The sequence below is a fragment of the Paramormyrops kingsleyae genome, chromosome 6 (genome assembly GCF_048594095.1).
Source record: "Paramormyrops kingsleyae isolate MSU_618 chromosome 6, PKINGS_0.4, whole genome shotgun sequence".
In the NCBI taxonomy this organism is placed as follows: Eukaryota; Metazoa; Chordata; class Actinopteri; order Osteoglossiformes; family Mormyridae; genus Paramormyrops; species Paramormyrops kingsleyae.
Genome location: NC_132802.1, coordinates 17,414,108 through 17,436,570, shown reverse-complemented (window position 1 = coordinate 17,436,570; position 22,463 = coordinate 17,414,108). Strand labels below are relative to the sequence as shown.

Below are 22,463 nucleotides of genomic sequence, written 5' to 3'. Positions count from 1 at the left end.
GCAGGCGAGCAGGCGGGACTGTGAGCTGAGCTGCTTCGCTGAACTCACATCCAACAATGATTGACAGGTCATCATCCACTCCTGTTATCTGGAGACAGTAAGCAAAAGGGACAAATCTCCTATCCAAATAAAGGACTCCTCTGGCTCTACCAACCATTCATGTCATTGTCCAACAGCTCATGGAGGAGTGGGTCATCTGTGGGGACTCAAGTAACTTACTCGTGACTTGACTATGACTCAAGTCACAAATTTGATGACTTGTGACTAGACTTAGCAAAACTGATGGAAAAACTTGGACTTGCCTTGGACTTCAGAGCAAATACTTGAGACTTGGACCCAATTTGGACCCTATGACTTGCAAAGACTTTAGGTTATAGTCCCCCTCTGGATACCGTAATGTTAATTTTATAATTTCAGTGTATTTTAATTCTCTTCTGTCTGCATTTTCAGTTAGCTGAATGCAATGTCTCCTGAGATAGTTTGTTGGAAAGATTCATCACTCCCTGCATATGCACAGACATAAAAACCGTGACAGAGTAGAGACTCTTTTTTTCAGTCTTTCTCTGCCTATAAAGAATGTACCCTTACTGTGGGGGGCTTTTGCTGCAGCATGTTTTAATCACTAAAGGTAAAAAAAAAAACTGACATAAGTAGGGACTCAAATTACATGACTCACAACTTGAATCAGACTCGGACAGCAAAAAGACTTAGACTCAACTTGGACTTGAGGGCAAATGACTCGAGACTTAACTCAGACAGCAATGTTTTGACTCAACACTTGACTCGGAGGAATGATTTGTTCCCATCCCTGATATTTACCATTCTGCTTGATGTAAAGACCCCTGATAAAGATCATAATTAGAACTATCAAATGAATTTGTATTCTCATATTTCTGATTTCATAATGATAGATTTTTCTTATGCAGGCCTCGGCGAAAGCACACAAAGCCCCTAACCCCCAGTACCGGGGGCACTGCACATAGACTGACCCTGCACTGGGACCTCCAAGCTATTTTAAGCAAGATAGGGTAGGAAAAGAGAAGAATTGCAATGTACCTGTACTTGTGCAAATGGAAAATAAAGGATTTATCATTTGAACAGCCTCTCATGTGCTTTGCCTAGGCCTGCTTAAGCAGAAGATGTGGCCAAAAGACAAGGAGATACGACCTCCATACTGTTCCAGTATTTGGAGGATGATTTTGTGGAAATGAGGATGCAAGGCAAAATGTCTCATGTTCATTTGCGGTACCTGATGAGCAATTTAGGTTTATGTACTTGTAAGATGCACGGTTAGTGCACTGAGGGGTCCATGTTAGCACAGAGGCACCGAGTTATGAACCTTTAAAATAGGGAGCCACACCTCGTCTGTGGTATTCAGCACAATCTCAACGCTTGTCACATGCAGGAAGTCAATCTATTGCATTTCACCTCAGCGGATGCAAAACCGGAAGAATGATTTCAGGAAGCACTGAGAAGACGAGATTCTGGGGGGTTAACAGCTCCAAAGAGATTGTGACAGAGAAGCTAAGGAGAACAAGCCAAGAGACTGAGACCTGAGGACAACTAAGACCTGGGAAAATACGGAATTAACGAGCAACTGGCCCCAGATTGAGCAACAGGGTCTGTATCTGTTAACTATTTTTTTATAATTTTAAAATCGAGTGAGTAAGACTAAGGTAATACCGCCTGTGCTTCTAATAGACACTTATGGTACTTTTGCAAATAAAAAAAAACATTGGGGGAAAACACATATAATGAAGGCTTTCATTGCATCTTAAGTAAAATAGGCACAGTTTGTCAAAAACAAAATGCTGTAATATGTTGCTACCTTTGCATACGTCCTGCGTGTGAAGCCTTCAGCTTGTTTCTGTGATCTTCTGCTCATCTCCAACATTAAGCGATGGCTGGTGTTTGCTTCTCCAAAGATCACAGTAAAAGCAATACCCAGTTAGGTCAACTAACTTTGATAGCAGTGAAATTAAGGATGTGTCTTTTTAGAAAAAGGAACTTTACCAGATTGCTTTAAAAATGATTCACACAGAGAAAGGGTTTCTTACTATAATATAGTTATTTACTTTAATATGGTATAAATGTCATTTACACTTATAAAAGTCTGCTTTTCCCACCCATCCGTCTTCCAACCATGTCTCAGCGTTGTGAGCTTTCTCATAAGATAAAAGAATACCACGGTGTAATGATAATCTATTATACACCACGACTTGTGTTTTCTGTTCAAGTTACTGTGTCAGCAAAAATTGAGGTAGGGGTTTACCAAAATATCTTTGTTATTGTGTCACATGTTGTATCGTTACTATGTGAGTAGTAACTAGGAAATATAAATAACTGTACAAATGACTTTCTTCCCCCCTCGCCACCCTCCAAATTCCATACATAAAAATAGCTGAAATGTTGCCACGAAGTTTCATTATGAGTCACAGGTCTGTCTTTCAAAGTTCTTAGTAGCCACTGGTGTTAAGGTAGACTAAGACATCAGTGGGTTACTTTGTATTATACTGTTGAATTATATTGTGCAATGAGGGAAATTAACACATAGAGACTTTTTAGCAGTCATAATATAAAAACCTATATAGGTAATAGGATAGGTCGGAGAATCTGGTTATCTGGTTTCAGAGATGTGTAAAAAGTCATTTGTCAGGATGCAGCCTTGTTTGAGATGTATCAGAGAACCTGTCTGTAAAGGTGTTATGGCAGGGTCATTCAATCCATCCATCTGTGCCCGCCAGTCCTATGCCGGGATCTGGACTTAGCCCAGAAGCTATGGCAGGGTATAACCCAGGTTGAGGCGCCAGTGCATCACAGCGCACAGTCACAGTCACAGTCACAGTCGCACACCATTCACTGAAACATGGAGGAACCGGCGACTTTAATGCGCCATGCAAACTCCAGAGACTTGGAGCAGGACGGGGCAGGGCGGAGACCCCCACTTCCAGGGGTGCGAGGCAACAGTGCTAATCGTGCCAGTACTGTGCCACGCCGTTACTCAGTTAGTATGTTTCACAACAGTCACCCCAAGGGTTAGTGTTACAGTAAGGATTAAGGCTAGGGATTAGTGTCATAGTTAGGGTTAGGGTTAGGGTTAGTGTTACAGTTGGGGTTAGAGTTAGTGATAGTCCTGAATCTGGTGAAGACCTGGTGATGTATGTGGAGAAGAAGTATCTTACATCTACGGTAATCATTCACTATTCATTCAGGGTGGGGCAGCCGTACATTTTTTTTTATCATTTAAAAAAAACAAGTGCAACTCAGCAGGTTAAGTCTTTCTGCCCATGATTGGAAGATTATTGTTCAAGTCCTAACTTTGGCAGAACAGTCATGCATCTAAGGGGCCTTTAGCGAGGCCCGTAACCCCAGCTCCAGGGCTGCCGCCCCCCCCCCCCCCAAGCTAGGAAGAGCAAGATGAGGGAGGAGAAGAGAAGAGTTGCAATGTACCTGTACTTGTGCAAATAGCCAATAAAGGATTTGTCATTTGAACAGCCTCTCGTGTGCTTTGCCTAGGCTTTCACAGGCAGGAGGCATGAGTCACTCAAATGACCCAGTAATTAAGCCGTTCTCCCTGGAGACTTATGATGGGACTGAAGATGCAAGTGCTCGAGGTAAAAGAGCCAAACAGGGCAGTAGATCAAAGGAAGGAAACGTGCAGATGGACACCAGCCTATCTGAGGATGTGGAGACCACTAAGCCAAAAATTAAATTTAATCTCAACTTTGATAGGTACGTTGCCCTGGTTTTAATAGCATGCACCATGTATCTGCTGTGGTTCATCTGAAAACGCATCACAGTGATTTCTCTACAGAATGGTTAGAGAGTCAGTGGGAAGCAACGATCAGGGGGAAAGATTTGACATGGAGACCCTGTTTGCGGCAGTGTCCAGTGGGGATGCCACCCGACTGCAAGGGCTGGATCAGTACCTGGAGCACACACTGAAACACCTGACCAATACTGAGTGTGAGCTGCCGCCTCTTCAGGATCCACCTACGACCTACAAATTACTGTAATACATGACTGACCTTGTTCGCTAAATAACTGATTTGCATGATCAAGAAACACATAGTTCTGAATGCACCTATGACAAAAATTATAGAAACTGTACTGAACTGATTCATGATAACTATCAGGAATATCACCCATGGTGTTCATTGTAACTGTATAAATGTAATTTTTTAAAAACAAAACCTCATCATAGTGATATATTTCTTTTTACAGATCAATCACATGGTAAAAATGCCCTTATTAAAGGGCTACTAAATCTAAAGGATGGCAAAAATGACACCATAGAGATTCTCCTTGATATTGCAGAGAAAATGGGGGACTTGAAGAAATTTGTCAACGCAGCATACACAGACAGCAAATATAAAGGTAAGATCGAACACAACCTTCACAGCATTCCCTTAAACCCTTCATGATGATGTACATTGTATTTTCACTATATGTTGTGTCTTCGGCTGATACAGGGCAAACTGCACTTCACGTTGCCATAGAGAGAAGGAGTGAGTCCTTTGTCAAGCTGCTGGTGCAAAAAGGAGCTGATGTTCATGCCAGAGCCTGTGGGAAATTCTTCCAGGAACACAAAGGACCCAATTTCTACTTTGGTATGTGGGGCACCATGATGAGGGATGATCAGAGGTATAAAAATTCCATGAGATTTGTTGAGTTTCACATACAATGCGAGCGTCTGCACTGTCAGAAAAAAAAGAGTACCAGTTTGTACCTTTGCTTGTCAGTGGGGCTGTACCCTCGAAGGTCTTGTACCTTTGAAGATACAGACATTGACTATGAGGAACATTTTTGTACTATTAGGGGTACATTAATGATGTTTGTACCTTAGGGATGTTCCTCAGAGTCCTGTGTCTTAAATTTGAGTCCTGTACCTTAAATTTGATTAGAAGGTACATTTACCTACAAGTAGAGTACAACTGACCCTTGAACATAAACATAATTCATGACCTTCTGCCACACAGGTGAGCTGCCACTATCACTGGCAGCCTGTACCAATCAGCCGGCCGTTGTTGATTTTCTCATCGATAATCCGTACCAGAAGGTGGACATCGCAAAGACGGATTCCCAGGGAAACATGGTGCTACATGCTCTGGTCCTGGTCGCAGACAAAGAGAACACCAACTTCATCATAAGGATGTATGATCATATCCTCACTACAGCAGCAAAGCAGTACCCAATGATTAAGCTGGAGGACATTGAGAACCATCAAATGTTGACGCCACTAAAGCTGGCAGCTAAGTCAGGCAAAACTGAGGTTTGTACCATCGGTGCATCTTTATCAGTCCTTAATTCCTTTTATTTTCTGTGTGCTGGTTCTGTCCCTAAGCTCAGCAGTCATAAGAAGTTAGCAAGGACCTCACCAAGGTATTTGCTGCTTTCACCTCTTCCTGGATCCTTGTTCTAAAGCTCTGTCAACTTCACTTCCAGGTGTTTGCACACATGGTGCGGCGCGAGTTCCAAAATGAGGAATTTCATCACCTTTCCCGCAAGTTCACAGAGTGGGTCTATGGCCCGGTACAGTCATCCCTGTATGATGTGACGTCACTTGATTCCTATGAGCAGAATTCTGTGATGGAGATCATTATCTACAACAGCAGGATACCAGTAAGACCATGACAACAATGTACTTTTCTCAAACTACTGCCTATGTAGGAATCCTCCTCACGTACCATGATGCTGCAGTCTTTGCCTTTATCAGATATCTTCATGCATATGTTCATCGATTGAAATTATGTCAATTATGTTTCAGAATCGACTTGAGATGCTACAAGTTGAGCCTCTGAATTGCTTGCTTAATGACAAATGGGACAAGTTCGCCAAATGGATATTTCTCTTCAACTTCATTGCCTATCTTACATATTTGAGCACCTTTACGGTGGTTGCATACCACATTCACAAATGGAGCGGGGTGAGTCCTTGAAAATGCAAATTCTTCACCATTACCTATATACATGGCCAAATATATTTGATACGCTTGCATTTTATTCAAATAATGCACCAATGTTTTCTTCCTGAAAAACATTGAAAGTAGAAGATGTTTTGTCATCCACACGTTTTTCTTTAGTTGGCAGTGAAACAAAACAAAAAAAGCCGGGAACTTAATTCTTGCTTATTCTACAAATACATTGTAACATGGCTGGGAGTATTGATGCTTTTTAGAAGTCATAAGAAATATGTGCTCTAATGAACAGTAACAGTGCTACAGACCATGAAAGAAGGTTTCTGTCACACAGGGTGTTGGAGACTATTGATTTGACATGAGAGCCAGTCAGTTTATGTGCATAAAATGCGAGCAGTTACACATGAGTTAATGTATTTTCATTCATCCATGGTATTGATTTATACAGATATAGGAGTATCGTAAAGTACGCAAGCACAGAAAGCGTCACAGAATATTTTAAGTTCCCATTGTACTTCCTCTACACTGAAAGCCATTTTTATGCAGCAAAACTGGCAAGATACACAACTTTTTTATAAAAAAATAGATAAAGTTAATACTCCTGCAATCATGCTTGCTAGTCATATTTGAACCATTTCCATTGCCGCTTACATCCACATCACACCAGCATTATCTTTACTTCTCCTCGAAATGACATGCGTCCTCTGGACCACTCTGAATTGTTTTTCATTTAGGTCTTTTGAATGAGAGCATCCAACGCAAATAAAATCTGGGCAGGGAACTGACCCATTAGCATAATCAGGTGTGCGATGTTAACCAATGAAACGCCGCATCACTAAGTCACTTACAGGACTTGTATTCCCCAGATGAGGGATACCCATGTCTTTGGAGCCAATCCACCGCTGCAGATACTTAACACAGTAACTCAAAAAGTCTTTGACAGATCATTTCTAGCAGCAAAAGAAAGAAAGTGCAGCCATATTGCATGGGTGACAGACTGAAAGTGATGAAACTTTGAAACATATTGCCCAAAAACTGAAAATACGGCACTTAGTGACAGCAAAGGCATGGGTGACTTAGATAAGATGTTTGACCTGGTGACCTATGATATTACTACTCTGTTTACTCAATTTGATCCTTGATTCATTTTTTTACCCATAGAGATGACACCGATATGATACCCACCCTCACTATCAAAAAATGCTGGGATTTTCAATCAGAGAAGGTCTAGCCTGAAAAAGCCGTCAATTCCTGCAGCTTTAGGGCGACATACGGGAAACAGAAGTGAGGGTCATGTGCTGATTAGTTGTTCAGCAGTGCATGTGCGTCAGAGATGTCGCATCAGCTGTGTCATGTTTTTTAATGTCTGAACACAGTAAAATGTATACAAACTAGATGTCTTCGCACTTGTATTCTTTCTAAAGTTAGGTTAATTACTACTTAAAAGTTTTATCTGCGTTACATTGTGTTTTTTGTTCTAGATACTTATGTGTACTTTTTGACTAGAAATGGCTAGTTGGGATAAGTCCATGCTTTCTTGTTGTTTATGCCAAAATCTGATCCTGTCATCAGGATGTCGCAGCAGAAATCGATACTCATCTGACCAAACCGGTTTTTATAATCTCCCATTGTCCGATTTTGCTGAGCCTGTGTTCACCGTAGCCTCAGCTCCCTGTTCTTAGCTGACAGGAGCAGCACCCAGTGTGGTCTTCTGCGGCTGTAGTCCATCTGCTTCAAGGTTCGACTAACCACTGCACCACCATGCTGCCCCCTGCAGGGCTGTTTCCTTTATTTTTCTATATACAATGCCGACATGACATCGATACTTGGGTCTCATAGCTGTGGATTCATAACAGGCCACAAAATGAGAGGTACGGGGTGGGTCCACACTGCATACTCATTTTGCACTAAAACATTTAGTTTGTTTCACCATTTGATTATTTATTGTTTTGCTTTGAACGGCGAGCCAGACGGCAGGGAAATCTCCTGGTACTCTTCATGGTCTGTCTGGGCCTAATTTTGTCCTTTGAATTACAGCTGCCTTTTCCAGTGCAGTCGTCTGTGGATTGTCTGTACCTCACGGGCCTGCTGATCAGCACTGTTGGGGCGCTCCTCTTCTTTATCAGAGGGGTAAGAGACAAAAATTATAATATTCTGTATTAACTGCACACGGATTATATACTCTGCATACCTGTGCCTCGCTATTTGAGTGTAACTGAAACCACTCAAATAGCGAAAAAAAAATCTTCCATCATTTCTTCAGGGGAAAAATATTACTTGTTCAATGCAGTACAATTAATTTTCCCAAAATGTATTTTCAGTCAATAAAGTTTAAGAACATATTAATAGCTTTTCACCTCCTCATTAAGTGATGTTTAATTCTCATACATCCTAAGAAAAATGCTTTTATTTTTGAAATGGTACCCAGATGTTATTTTCCAAAAACTGTTGTGATGTCACATGATACTGTTACTTGTTGTAAGAATACAAATCGTCAACATTTCTCATTAAGATATTAGATATATGGAGGAAGTGTCCCACGCCACAGTCTTTGCTGGTCGACGGCTACGACGAACTTCTTTTGTGAGTCAGCTTGTCGTGTCTTTGCCAACTGCAAGTCATCAACTAGAAATCAGACACTTTATGTGAGCATTAAACTGCTTGCAATACTAATTATGAGATATTAATTAGTTACAGCAAAGTGTTCTGATTCTTCCAACTGCATGCAGAAAGTCATAAAGCATGATTTGTTAATCTCATGTCATTTCCAAACTCACATTGGCAGTCTGCTGAGTTTGATAAAGTGCTCTGCTGCTAGTTTCATACAGGGCTTCCTCTTCATCATCTCGGCAGTCCTGTACTGCTCTGGAATGCATGCATACTTGGGCTTCCTGGTGATCTGTCTCGCCCTCAGCTGGGTCAATCTGCTCTACTTCTCCCGAGGTTCCAGACATATGGGCATCTATACTGTCATGATACAAAAGGTACAAGCAGAATGGCTTCTGGCTGCTGAAAAGATGGCGGCTGTTACTTTAGCACTGAGAGCACTGACATGAAAGAATCAGTGTCACATTAATGCTACAGCACTGACAGGGATTGACAGCTGCCTCAAAATCATATATTTTTTTCCTCCACTTCAGATGATCCTTGGTGATATTTTACGCTTTTTTTTTGTCTACATTGTCTACCTCCTCGGATTTTCTGCAGGTATCAGTTGTTTTTCATACCTATTCTAACTTTTTGTGTCCTTTCCTTCCTTTCTGTTCCCATACTGTCTAATGTACAGTCATGTTTCATTTACGGTCTAGTTTATGTAATTAACGTAAAACGTTGCAACCACAGCTGTGGTGACACTGATTGAGGACTCTTCTACCAACATGACGGAGAACGGCGACCCACAAGATAACGCTGACTGCAAAAAACCCACCTACAAAAACATACAATTCACCATCCAGGAACTTTTCAAGTTCACCATTGGAATGGGTGACCTGGAGTTCACTGACCAGTTCCAGTACCAGGAGGTCTTCTACATTTTGCTGATCTCCTATATCGTGCTCACCTACATCCTACTGCTCAACATGATCATCGCACTTATGAGTAAGACTGTGGAGAACATCTCTGAAAAGAGCTTCACCATCTGGAAACTTCAGGTACACAGATGCACCGAAATCCACTGACTCTACAACATATACAAAATGGAGCCTTGACTACCTCCATAATTATGCAGAGTCGTCAGCATTTGTTTTCTTTCCTTACAGTAAAAGAGAACAAAATTGCAAAAATGTTATATGAATAATTCTAACATAGTTCATCGAAGTTCTTTATTCTTTATGTTTAACTCATGCCCAAGGTGGGTCATTTTGACTAGGTGTTCTTTATAGTTATTCTGTGTGCTGAGTCAAGCATTGATCACAAGAGGAAAATCAAGAAGCATTATGCATAATTGGACACTTGTTGTTTATTTATACATTTTATTATACAGTAAATAAGAGGCCACCTAGTAATAGATATAAAGTATTAAAAATATAGTTATCATGATATTTTTATGTTATTTATGCCTCAATCTCAGTAAAGTTGTCCTTGACACCAACATAGAAGGACTGGAAGCCACATAAAATTATCTATCAAATAAAGTCGTTAGTTAAACTCACTCCATTTAACCTTTATTTCACCTCATGTGATGGATGACTTTAGTTACCTTGATGATGTCATATTAATGAGAATGTGCTGAGGAATCCACAGCCTCCACCTGAATGCTTCTGTTACGCCTGTAAGCAGATACAGCAAACAGATCTATGACCAATAATCTATGGCTGGCATCTTCAGCGCTTCCTCGCTGTTGACTGGCCTCATTAACGTGGACCAGGGGCTGACAGGTTTGTCTCTGCAGAGAGCAATCACCATCCTGGACATAGAGAGGACTCTGCCCTCCTGCCTCAGGAAGAGACTGCGCTCTGGGATGGAGAAAGACCTGGGCAGGAAGCCTGAGACAGACAAGCGCTGGTGCTTCAGGTGAACCATACAACGGGTGACGGGACAGTTTCCACGTGAATGGAGATGCGGAGATGTTTACAGTGGAGCAATGAAAACATGAGGCGTAGCTGACTGTGCTCCAATGACAAATGAACTGCTGTTCACTGTGGTCAGCATTTCCAGATGGATCTCAGATGCCTGAGAGTAGCAGCCAGTGAACAGCAAGTCCCATCTCAGGGAGACTGGCTTCCTCTGTGGTCGTTCATTATTATCTCCTATAGCCTGAGCCACAAAATGACAGCTTGTGGATAAATAGCTATTGAATGGACCCACTGCTAAACAGCAGAAATATCAGTGGAATCGATCTCTTTGATCAAGACCACATACTTGCATAATACTTTGGCTATAACTGTAGTATTTCGTATCAGTATTCAGTATATTTTACATGCTGTATGAAATTATGTGCTAATAATGTTACTTATGTGTAATTATCAGTTAACAAATTTAACAATTTAAATCAACCTGGCTTCAAGTTAAGAGTGATTCATTTTCAGACACTTATGACCTTAAATTGGCTTAAAGCCACTGAAGAGCAGTGTTTCCCAACCCAGTTCCCAGGGACCCCCAGACCCTCCACATTGTGGAGTGTCCCGGGGTGCCCAAGGACCGGGGTGGCACACACTGCTGTAGAGGACCCGAGAGCACGGTAAATCGCAGAGTGCATTTACTCACTTGAAGGGTGTCCAGGCCTCACTACAGCACCTGCAGTCGTACTTCACTTTGCACGACAGCATCTCGTCGGTCTGCTTTCACAACCCGTAACTGGAACACGTCTGTTGTCATTTTAGCATGGAGGAGGTCAACTGGGACAAGTGGAGCAGCAACCTCGGCATTATAAAGGAAGAACCAGGAAACCAGGAGAAAGACCCAGAGCTTACGGCTCCCACCAGGAGGGACAGAGGTATGGCCCACTAGAGGTCAGGCAGTAGGCTGATGGCTGCTGGTTGTTGTTTTTTTTTTTGGGGGGGGGGGGGGTTTCCTTTCCATTAAGGCAATATCAAAATGTAACATCTGGGCCCTGCCCCTTGCGAAAGGTATTTCAGAAATCAGTGCGTTACAATGTATATCCAAAGGCCCCATGGCTGAAGGTACACAAAGCAGAAGCAGAGAGAGAAACAGGACTGCAAGGAATGGCTTTCATGCATCATATTTGTGTGAAGTTAGAGATGCTCCGGTGTGTAAGGCTGCTTCAGAAAGTATGACATGTGGCTTTGATCTGCTTCAGAATGTATGACATGTGGCTTTGATCTGCTTCAGAAAGTATGACATGTGGCTTTGATCTGCTTCAGAAAGTATGACATGTGGCTTTGATCTGCTTCAGAATGTATGACATGTGGCTTTGATCTGCTTGGACTAAAATGAAGGTGTGAAACATTATAGTTGAGTGTTACTGTGAGACTCCAAGCACCATGTGTCTACAGGAAGCAGCTGGTATCGACTGCTGAGCCGCAGGCGGCCGGCACAACCTGTAGAAGAAGTGGAGACAACGCCCATGATGACCAGCAGAGTGTGAAAGGGGCACCTTCTCATTCTGGCCTCCGGAGGGCAGTGTCCCCCAGAAAGCATCTCTCTTTTACAAAACCCTCATTTTAACCCTTTCAACTTATGCAAGTTTTTGGGGTGACATCTCAATCAGCCAATAACAATCAGTCCCCAGGACTGGCTGTTTTATTATTGGCTGATTGAGAGATCATCCCAAAAACCAGCACCCACACTAACACTCCATGGATCAGGTCCCCCACCCCTGGCACGGACTGTCCATGGTGGGCCCATCAAGACTGTGCACCTGTTCAATACACCTGTCAGCACACGCACACACACAGTTATTAAAATTGGTGCACAGTTGCAAATTTTGTTTGGTTTTATTATCATCTTTGATCTTAGTTGTGGTTAACATACATTGTACCCATATGCATGAATACCCACAAATTTATTATTTTATTTATTTTAAAAAATAAATAAACTTTGAATAACTCGAAATTTTTTTATGTCATTTATGATGTTACATTCAACCCAGGGCTGTGTTACAGCTATCCCTGACCTTGGGGTAAATTGTAGCATTTCCCTCCATGTGTTTGAGGCTAAACCATTCATTTTCTGTTTGTGATACAGAGATAAAACCTGTGCCGTTTAACAGAAAACACCTGCAGGTGGTTTGTATCAAATTTTGAATACAATTTCATGTAAGAGCTCTGAGGTTCAGGCAACAATGTAAAAAACATTACAAACATCCCCAGTGAGATATGCCTGAAGCAATTATACACTGAAGTATACTCCTAAAATATTCATTCTATAATACAGTCTATACATAAATATTCATTACTTTAATATTTCTTTTTATAAGTAGTATGCATTTCACCTATATTCATATATTATTGTAAATCAGTTTTTAAGAATAATGTTGAAACCAATATTACATTGTTACAGTGTATCTATAACCCAAGAACACTGAATAAAAATGGAAATAATTTATTCAGAAATGATTTGACATATTTTGACCAATATAATTTATAGTCATGGCAAATTAAAATATTTTGCATTTCTAAATCCTTGCCAAACAATGTTGTTTTCCTAACAATATTCTGGATTAAAAACCTTCTGGCCATTAATTACTCTGCGTCACAATTATTCTCACCTTTTTTTCCAATAAGATTTTTATTTTTCCTAACTTTCTCTGTGAACCATGCTGCCACCTTGTGGATGAATCATTACAAAGCACCACCAACGGTAGCTACAGTATGTGGTCTTGCTTTGGAACCAACTTTATTTTGACTCGACGTAGAGGATTCGAGGGTTTATTTCAAGACCAGACAAGACCACTCATCAAAACACCTCAATATTTATCACAACGGCTTAATGTTCCTCCGTTTAACACAGTTCTGTGATTGAAGCAGGATGTTTTGCACACAAAGTTCAAACGCAAACAATAAGGTGCAACTGATTCGAAGGAAAAAAATGTTATATTTGTACATAAGCACTTATACTGAAATGTTAAGAAAAAACGTCCATAGTTCAAATTATACTGTGACACACATTTTGACTTGGACTAGACCTGCCTGGACCTTGGTAACGACTTGGACTCAGTTCAGCTGGTCTTGACTACATTACTAGTTTCAAAGCTTAATAAAACTCAAAACTGAGCGATTAGCATCACCCACCTCAGCTGGTGACGATAGTGCATCAATATTCCCCCCCCCCAACATGCAAGTGAGATTTACTCCCGATTCATCACATTATATGACCATATCTATGATGGAATGGAGGTAAGCCTTCTGCTCGACCATTGCCATCTCTGCACTTTCTGCACCTGTTAGCTGTCTGGTCATTCTCTTCTGGCCCCTCTTATTAATAAGGTGTTTTCAGCAGCTGGAATCACACATCATAGCTTTACAATCCCTGAGTCCTCCTGACCATGTCTGTGTGACTATTTATTTAGGTTTAGCCAAATGATCGACTGTCCGCAACAACAAGGAATTCTACTTAATAATCTGCCTTGTAAACCCATGCGTGTAAAACGGAATCAACCTTAAAAACTTCAGTCTCGTTTGGTATTCCTGTCCACCGCATGTATTTTATGGTTTGGGAGTGGTGGTCACTTTACACTTTATCTGTTTGTCAGTCTATAAAAATACTCATGTGCTTAACTCTCGTGGTGTGGAAGTGGAACATCTGACCCAGCCGGAGTCCGCATGAATGCGGTAGACTGTGATGACCAGGCTTTAAAGCAAAGAGGGGAGACGGGGGGGCGGTGGGCAGAAGCCATTTAAGAGCTACTGGCATTTCTGCGGGTGCCGGTCAAGAAGAGAGGGAGTGAGAGGGTCGTGTCAGGAGGCTGGAGCATCCAGCCTGCATCACATTCAGTCAGTTTCTGCCTTGAACACCAGGTCTGTTAAGGTATCTACTGGGGCAGGGAAGGCACATATAAAGGCTTGTTCTTTTTACCAGATCAGCATCACAGTGTATAATGTTCTACATACAATATGTTGCACCAATAAAAAAAAAATGCAATCGGTCAGCAGGATGAGGACAGAGCACATGCAGGATTTCAGCAGCTGATTCGCGCAAATCAGCAACATTTACGGCAGATTACCCACCTCCAGGAGCTTCATGCTGGAAACGTTGAATAAGCACTTCTATTATTTATATAACGCGGCTCTGAAAGTAGGTGGCATCAGTAATTTAACGGACGTTATGGTATCTTATCTCTCAGAACACTCACTCACACCCAACGTGACACCCCGCGTTTCATTTATTGCTTTTCATGAGCTGTTGTCAGTCGTGCCGTCATGGTGTTTGTTTACTGACAAAGACTCTTCTATCGCTGCGGCAACAAACCCGACCAGCGGCACTTACAAGCTTTTTTTTTTTTTATTGCTGGGAACAAACGGCAAGGGACACCCATTTGCAGGGGGGGCAAAAGTGTTTTTATGACAACGAAAGCAAGCCGATCTGGCAGATCCAACGCAGCCCGGAGCTTCATTTAGTCTGCGGCTCGACATGAACGAGACGGAAAACAACTAAATTTGTAACTAAATCTGTGTTCTAATGGAGGTTTGGTATTTAAGCAATGCACTTAGCGGTAATTGCACAAAAATGAATTTTAAATGCCTTTAATGCAACGTTTCCTTTCCGTTTAAGCGCGACGGCGAATGCTTTAAAAGCCCAGCCTGGGCCAGGACCTTGACGGGTCTCGTGACTGAGAGAGATGGAAGGATGGAAAAAAACACAGAGAAAGAGCAAGAAACGCAAGTCAGGCTTTATTGTTTTTAAGTTGAGAATGTTTGTGCAACACACATTACTTTTCAAGAAATAAAGAACCAGATAGATAGGATTTTTGGCAAAGCCTGATGAAAAAAAAAATCATACTCACACACACTGATGGGGGATAAAGGCCTGTCCTCTCAAACACGGTAGGGCCTGTGCACACAAACACAGCGGGGGCCGGGCCAGCAGGGCTGGGGCAGATCCAGGGGCACGAGCGGGTTCACTGAAGCAGGACCGCGACCCAGGTGGAACCAGGCCATTGACCTTTTGTTAATCGTCAGTTTCGTCGTCGTACTCTCACAGGAACTGTGGCTGCTTACAGCCTCTGGCGCCAGTTTCATTTGCCATTTCCCCAGAAAGCTCTCTGGGGGTGCGGCTGGCGAGCACATCCAGTGCCAGCAATAAATTGGCCCCTACGGCAGTCGGAGTGGCGGCTTCCACGACAAGGTGCGTTGGCGAGCGCCACCAAGGGCACGTGCACACACACACACACACGTACGTGCGCACACACACACACACACATGCACACACACACACACACACATGCACACACATAGTCCCAATATTTCTCATTTCAGAGGAGGCACTTTGCATTACAGTCAGAGCTACCTTTAACATCAACACCCCCATCCCACCCGGGCTGTAACAAATCATAAAAAAACAATAATTATAATAAAATGAAAGACATGCGGAAAATGTCTTGAATAAAAGGGGGAAGTGCCAGTTTGAGTGAAACAGGAAACTCAGGCCAGACACTGCAACCACGAGGGGGGGTGGCATGATGCACAAAGACGACGCATGCAGCCTGGCCTTCAAAGCATAAATTAGAACTTTATTTTTTATTACATTATTAGAAAAGGATGTAATACAACTCGCAGCCATCCTGTCTGCCATACAGCCATACTGACAAAGAGAAGAGAGTGAGGGGGTGTGTCCTGTTTAAGGAGCGATAGCAAAAATAAGGGGGGGGGACGAAATTAAATAAGCAAATCAAGCAATTAAATAGTGACAAATTAGCAAAACTGAAGCTTTGAAAGTCTGAAGACATTTGTTACAGCCCAGTACTACACTACAAATGTCATTACAATAAAACTTTGTCTTTTTATGAAATTCTAAGAACTATACTTTCATTAAAAAAGGACTGCTGTTCATCTGTAATCTGTGACAGCTATAATCCTCACCCTATATTTAATTCCTGTCCTCTCAGATCATGCCTACAAGGAGTAAATTACTTAAGGCTTTTTAAAGAGCTGACTGGAAAGTAGGGGGGGGGGGGGGGGGTTAGGTGGAGGAGGGGGGGCAAACACAGCCACAGATGCACGCACACACGCTCACAACCCAGACACACACCAACAGACACGCAATCATTACACGTCAACTTACAGTAGTACAGCTGTGAAGCCAGTGCAGTGAAGCCAGTGCAGTGAAGCCAGTGCAGTGAAGCCAGTGTACGATAAAATAAATGATGCGTTTGCTCAGATGGATTTTCAAAGTACTTTTAATTGCAAACTTGCAAGTGATCAATTTTCTGTCTCTCATCACACACACAATCCTCAGCATCAGCAGCAACCAGGCAAGTCCTTTCCTTGAATGGATGAGAAGATGCATGTTAAATTCCACCCCTCCCCCCCCCCCAATTCGGCTGCCTGCAAGGTCTGTCACATTACAGCTGTGTCAAGACCAACTTTATTTAAATGACAATAATAGCAGCATGGCACTAGACTTCATCGCCGGGATTATATTCTGGCTGTTTTAGACTTTTTTTTTTTGATATCACCAAATGCCATTGGCTCCAGAGATACCACCCGGCCAAACTGATCCCTTCATCTGAGAAGTAGGCTGGTCACCTCTACTGATCCCCATGAGATTAAATATAAAGTTTAGATACCAAAATCAGAGAGTAATTCAGAGAACCAACTTGAAAAGCAGGACTGAATTCAATCTATTATAAAAAATAAAAATATCCCAAAATAAAAGGCGCTTTTGCTCACTTGGCTGAAAGATGACACCTACGTGTCCCCCAAAATTAAATCAACATCCCTAATTAAAAGACAAAAAAAAAAAACTGCAGAAGAACCTGAGCGAGCCTGTAGTCTGAGTAGACGACGTGAAGGAGCTTTCAGAGGGACAGAGCAGGAAAGCAGAGCAGATCACTCTGTCCATACAGCTAATCTAGAACAAATCTCTAGCTTTAAAAAGAGGAAACACTTATTCAGGTTTGAACTAAAAACACACAGAACTAAAAGGAAAAAAAGGTCACAGGACTGAACGTGACATAAGAAAGAGCAAAAGTCAGCTCCAAACACATAAAGAATGAGGGAATGGCATCGTTTGAAAAGCATAAAAAGAGAGAATGTTCCCCTAAAGTCGCTTGTTTTAAAAGAGTTCAATTGATCACTTGCAAGGTCTTCAACAAAAGGGAAAAAAAAACACTGTTCTTTATTAAATATATTCTTTTTTTAAAGTTTAGTGGCCATTTACTTAATTTATTAATTTAATTCCTTTAATTTAAGACTAAAAGAGATCAATAACAGCAGAGATAAAGCTAAAGCTTATCTGTACCCTGGATGCTGAATGTGACTATTCCTGCTGTCCCCCGCCTCGGGACCCCGGCTCGCCGGGGGCCGCTGCATCTTGCCCATCATGACCAGATTCTGATCTCGGAAGCATGGGGCCTGGAAGTCCGCACCCATGTAATCCACCGTTTGCATCAGATTAGTCTGGCTGGAGGAGCCAGCTCCGGCCCTGTAATGTGCCCCCGGGACACAGTCTACAGGGGCCCCCGGGGGGGCAGCGTGGAACGGCACGGCCAGGTCCTGGGAGCCCGAGCTGTCGCTGTTCGGCGTCGGCAGAATGCTGCTCCAAGCGGGCTGAAAGTAGTAGCCATTGGTGTAGGCCACCGAAGCCGGGGTCCCGTTCACAGGGGGGGAGGGGGTGGGCTTGTCCACCGGGGGCTTCAGGCTGTAGGGCTGACCCATGCACATCTCCGGCGCGTAGCTGAGACTCTTGCAGGGGAAGCCGGGGGGGGCCGCGGGGCCGCTCTCCGGGCCGTGCTGCAGGTGGCCCAGCGGGTGCTGACTCCAAGGTCTCAGGTGCTGCGGCTGCTGCTTGGGGTCTGCGGGGTACACCGGGATGCGATTCATGGTGGGCCCACCGGGGGGCGCCCCGGTCGGCGGCGGGACCGGGCCGGCGGCCTTGTCGGCAGGGCCGAGCACGCAGGAAGGCAGGAGGTTGGGGCCCGGGTTGTGCATGGACACCCGGGAGCTGGCATTGATGAGCAGGTTGCGGCTGATGGGGCTGGGATTGGCGATCTGCCCCTCGCACACCGAGGTAGAGCTGCCGCCGGCACGGGCCTGGCAGAACTGGCTGATCTGGTGCACGATGCTGCTGAGGTCAGCCGGCCGGTTCTGGTGCAGGCTGGCGGCCATCGAGAGCGGAATGGTTGAGGTAGACACGGTCACGTTGGGCGGGGCATCGGCGTCGGCCATCTTCCTGCTGCCCAGCAGTCCGGGGGGCGGAGCCTGTTGCTGCTGCTGCAGCAAGACACTGGCAGGGCCGTGGCAGAGAGTCTGAGCACGGGGGGGAAGGCCCTGCGGGTGCGGTGGCCCGGGGGGCTGGGCCATGCCGGGGGGGTGCCGCAGGCCCTGTGGGGGGGGCTGCTGCGGCTGCTGCTGTGGGTGGGGCAGACTCTGCTGTGGTAAGGCCTGGGCTCGTGAGATACCCTGCGGGTGGGGCACAGGGACAGTTTGGGGGGGGTTTAAAGTGCTTGCCGCGACATAGGGCCCCCCTGGGTGGTTCATGATGATCTCTGGAAGCAGGCGAGCCCGACTGCCGTCGATGTCCTTCAGGATTCCCTTGACGGGCAGCTTGACGATGGCAAGAAGCCCCGCCTTCGTACTGGCCAGGCAGGGATAGGGGCTGTAGCGCTGACCGGACGTGTCCAGGCCGTTGACGGTGTGCCGGACGTGGTTCCTCTGAGGAACCTTGACACTGTTGGGGAAGATCTTTATGGTCAGCGGGTTGTTGGCGACTTTCTTAGCATAAGCATCCAGTTCTGCTGGGGTTGGATACTGTGCAGATCTCATCTTCTGTGTAGTGTCCCCTGCGAGGGTCAGGGAGAGAGTCAGGAAGAGTTTCGGGGGACCCACAAGGAAGGACAAGCGGGCAGGGAGGAGGGTCCGCGGACCGCAGGGAGGAGGGTCCGCGGACCGCAGGGAGGAGGGTCCGCGGACCGCAGGGAGGAGGGTCCGCGGACCGCAGGGGGAGGGAGAGACACACAAGGGGCCCGCACTAGTTAATGGTTAATGGTTTCATCCCATGAAACAGAGCAGTATTTAATGCAGATTTTCTCTGCTGTTATAACTGCTAGAGGAGGTTACTTTGATGAGTCAGATGTGACATTTTATTGCTAATAATTGTACTCAGATTGTGAAAAGACTGTAAATTTCTGTCAGCAAAGAATATTAAGTGCATTTTTAGTAAATGTTCAATAAGTAACATGCAAATGTTAGTGTGTGCAAAAACTTTTGACTGGTAGTGTACTTGGGGGGGGGGGGGGGCTAACAAGCTAATTAAAGTCGTCTTCATTTGGGGGGAGAGCAGAGCCTGGTGGTATTTGGTAGGGAAGAGGTCTGAGCTGTGCATGTGACTTCTGATGGGGGGTAACGCGTGCACACACACACGGCCTCCAGGGGGCGCCCCGGAGGTGAGGAGCCCACTGAAGCAGGACATCTATAATATAAAACCATAAACCTGGCGACATTTCCGCATGACCTTCCCCTCTTAATAAAAGATGGTCCCTCTCAGAAGGTGGAGGATGGAGCTTCCCCTGCAGATCAGGGCTGCCCGGTGAACCTTAAATGCCAGCCATTTGCATTTCCTTAGACTCCCAAAAGAGGTGGGAAGATGCGCACAAAGGAAAATAAACATTTTAGTCTGGAAATGGAGGGGCCAAGTTGCAAAAGAAATCCACCGGGGGGCGCTGAAGGCATAAAACAGAAGCAGGAGGAGGACAGATGCAATAAGAGGGTTATCAGAGCCTGTGTGTAGCTCCGCAGGCCGGACAGAAGGCCGTCCCCGAATAAGGTGGGGGCCCTGGCCACATCAGACGGGGGCACGCCCAGACGCGGCCTCTCGTTACATTACGGGGCACTAATACACCAAGCAGGCAGATCTCAGGCCGCTGGGGCATCCGCCGTATCAGGCCACATGGTCTTTCTGACTTCGCCAAAACTGCACTGGCACAAATTAATTAAGGTGGTGATATTCGACTGCAAGTACCAGCCCGGAACATGCTCATAATTTATTACGAAATTTGCCCCCAGCCCCTATGCAGAAAGTTAACTGGTTACAGGTATCGGAGATTATACACAAAAATTTAGTCAAAATTCAGTCAAAATTTCCACATTGGTCAGTCTACTGAAAGCAGCCAATCAGGGAGCTCTTTCCTTTATGTGTCTTTGTTCTGTACAGTTCAGCAGTTTGCCTTTTTGATAACTTACATTGACTTGCACTCCCTGTTTAATAAAATAAAAATAACAATGAAAATTAATGTTCTGAGATTCTACTTTCTTTGTAGCCCATTAATGATGCATGATAAATTCCCATGGTCATATTTGTGAAATAGTTTCAATGAATTTGGGTAGTCAAAACAGTCAAATAAGCATTTAATCAAACTGAATTGTGGTAGAATTAAAGTATGACATAAAAAACAAACGACGGTATGGAGAACAGCGTCAGGCTTTGATGGCTCCTTCGATGCTGAAGTCTGCCGGCTGCTTCCAGCAGGGGGCAGCAGGGAGGCATAAAACGCCTCCCACTCAGGATGCATGACTCTACAGAAAGGCGTCACAGGATATGCCAGGAGAACTGACAGAACCGGCGGAAAGACCCAGAAGAAAAGCAGGAAGGAGAAAGTGTGGCCGTGAGCACCGGCGGCACTGAAGTGCCGTCGGGGGGGGGGGCTGGGCTGATTACAAGGGGCCTTTAATGACGGTCTCGATAAGGCACTGAGAGGAAATGCAGGAATGTAGGTCAGGGCACATTTAAAAATGCGAATGGGGGAGGAGGGGGGCACAGGGAGGAGAGATGGGGGCACTTACATTTCTGAAGTCCAGTGTTCATCTGCGTGTGGGGGGGAAGCTGAGAGCAGAAGTCACCTGGTCCCAGCAGACAGACCAGCATTTCACACGGCACTAATGCTGCATGGAGGTCGGCCGGGTGTCACACTGCGGGAGAGGGAGAGGGTGAGCATATACGCCGGGGGGGGGAATGGGTGTCACACTGCGGGGAGAGGGTCAGCATATACACCGGGAGGGGGGGGGGCCGGGTGTCACACTGCGGGGAGAGGGAGAGGGTCAGCATACATGCCGGGGGGGGAGACATGATGCGGTGATGGACAAGGTGGGTAGGGCGAATGGGGGGGGGGGGGGGGGGGGGGTGCATCGGTGACCCCTTAGCGATGGTGGCAGCAAAGAGCTCTGTGGGGGGGAATCACATTTATCACAGGAAATGAAAACATGCAGCTAATTCATTACTCTCTAACCACTCACCTGTGGGGGGGGGGGGGGGGGGTTACAATGAAAGGCAATGATCCTGCCACTGGGGGGAGGGGCATGGTAAGGTCAGTGGAGTGGGGCTCAGTGCCGCCCCTCATTTACTGCCCTCAATGGCCCATGAGGCATTCACGGGCCATGCCCCCCACCCCCCAAGAGAGCCATCGTGCCCCCCACCCCCCAAGAGAGCCATCGTGCACCCCAAACAGTTCTCACCAAGGCCACAGGATTTTTTAATAAAGGCATTTATCATATAACAAATAAGACCAGTCTCTCACAGGGGTGGGGGGCTACAGCGCTTCGACAGCCCCCATAGCCCTTCTGATCGCCGTCCCCCCCCCCCCCCGCCTTGACTACCCTGCCCCCCCAAAATGGTCTGTGAATGTCATAGAGACTTGAGACTTGGGGGGGTCCAAAGGTCAGGCGGTGGTTATGGCGATAGCCGATGCCTCAAGGCATATAAGTGTGGGGGGGGCTGTGGTCACGCATTCAACTCACCATGGAGTGGGACCTAGGCAGGGTCCACACGGCCCAGCTGACCAGAACCAGACCCATAACAACACATGTTCTGGTGACCCAGAGGGTGCGCGACAAGCATCGGCCCTAGGCACCTGAAGTCACACTAAAGATTTTAACGACTGATCGGGGCAGAGAAAGAGCCCCCCCCCCCAAAATTACCACAGTGGTAATAGCCC

General features: G+C 45.1%; 2 protein-coding genes and 1 long non-coding RNA gene across 6 annotated transcripts in view; 1 reads left to right on the top strand and 2 right to left on the bottom strand.

Annotated features, from left to right (window-relative positions):
* Window positions 1–1,470: 1,470 nt before the first annotated feature.
* On the top strand, window positions 1,471–12,423 carry LOC111854690 (transient receptor potential cation channel subfamily V member 1-like). The gene is made up of 16 exons (XM_023832922.2): window positions 1,471–1,620; window positions 3,517–3,732; window positions 3,815–3,966; window positions 4,225–4,377; window positions 4,473–4,610; window positions 4,980–5,272; window positions 5,446–5,622; window positions 5,768–5,926; window positions 7,955–8,047; window positions 8,430–8,500; window positions 8,736–8,901; window positions 9,058–9,124; window positions 9,260–9,567; window positions 10,308–10,429; window positions 11,239–11,351; window positions 11,872–12,423. Exons 2-16 carry the CDS (start codon window positions 3,536–3,538, stop codon window positions 11,961–11,963), a joined length of 2,301 nt encoding a protein of 766 aa, XP_023688690.2. The 5' UTR covers window positions 1,471–1,620; window positions 3,517–3,535; the 3' UTR covers window positions 11,964–12,423.
* On the bottom strand, window positions 8,776–10,308 carry LOC140591890 (uncharacterized). The gene is made up of 2 exons (XR_011992202.1): window positions 10,116–10,308; window positions 8,776–8,884 (listed from the first exon to the last, which is right to left on the bottom strand). It is a non-coding gene; the product is annotated as an uncharacterized lncRNA (long non-coding RNA).
* A 4,273-nt stretch (window positions 12,424–16,696) lies between the features above and the next one.
* Window positions 16,697–22,463, bottom strand: part of LOC111854729 (protein FAM222B) — a 32,644-nt gene continuing 26,877 nt past the window's right edge. For all 4 annotated transcript variants that reach the window (XM_023833002.2, XM_023833000.2, XM_023833001.2 and 1 more), the window contains exons 2-3: window positions 21,316–21,441; window positions 16,697–19,316 (exon numbers count right to left, since the gene is read on the bottom strand). In XM_023833002.2, the coding sequence (XP_023688770.2) occupies window positions 17,767–19,316; window positions 21,316–21,397 (1,632 nt within the window). In that variant the 5' untranslated portion in view covers window positions 21,398–21,441 and the 3' untranslated portion in view covers window positions 16,697–17,766. The remainder of the gene's footprint in view (window positions 19,317–21,315; window positions 21,442–22,463) is intronic.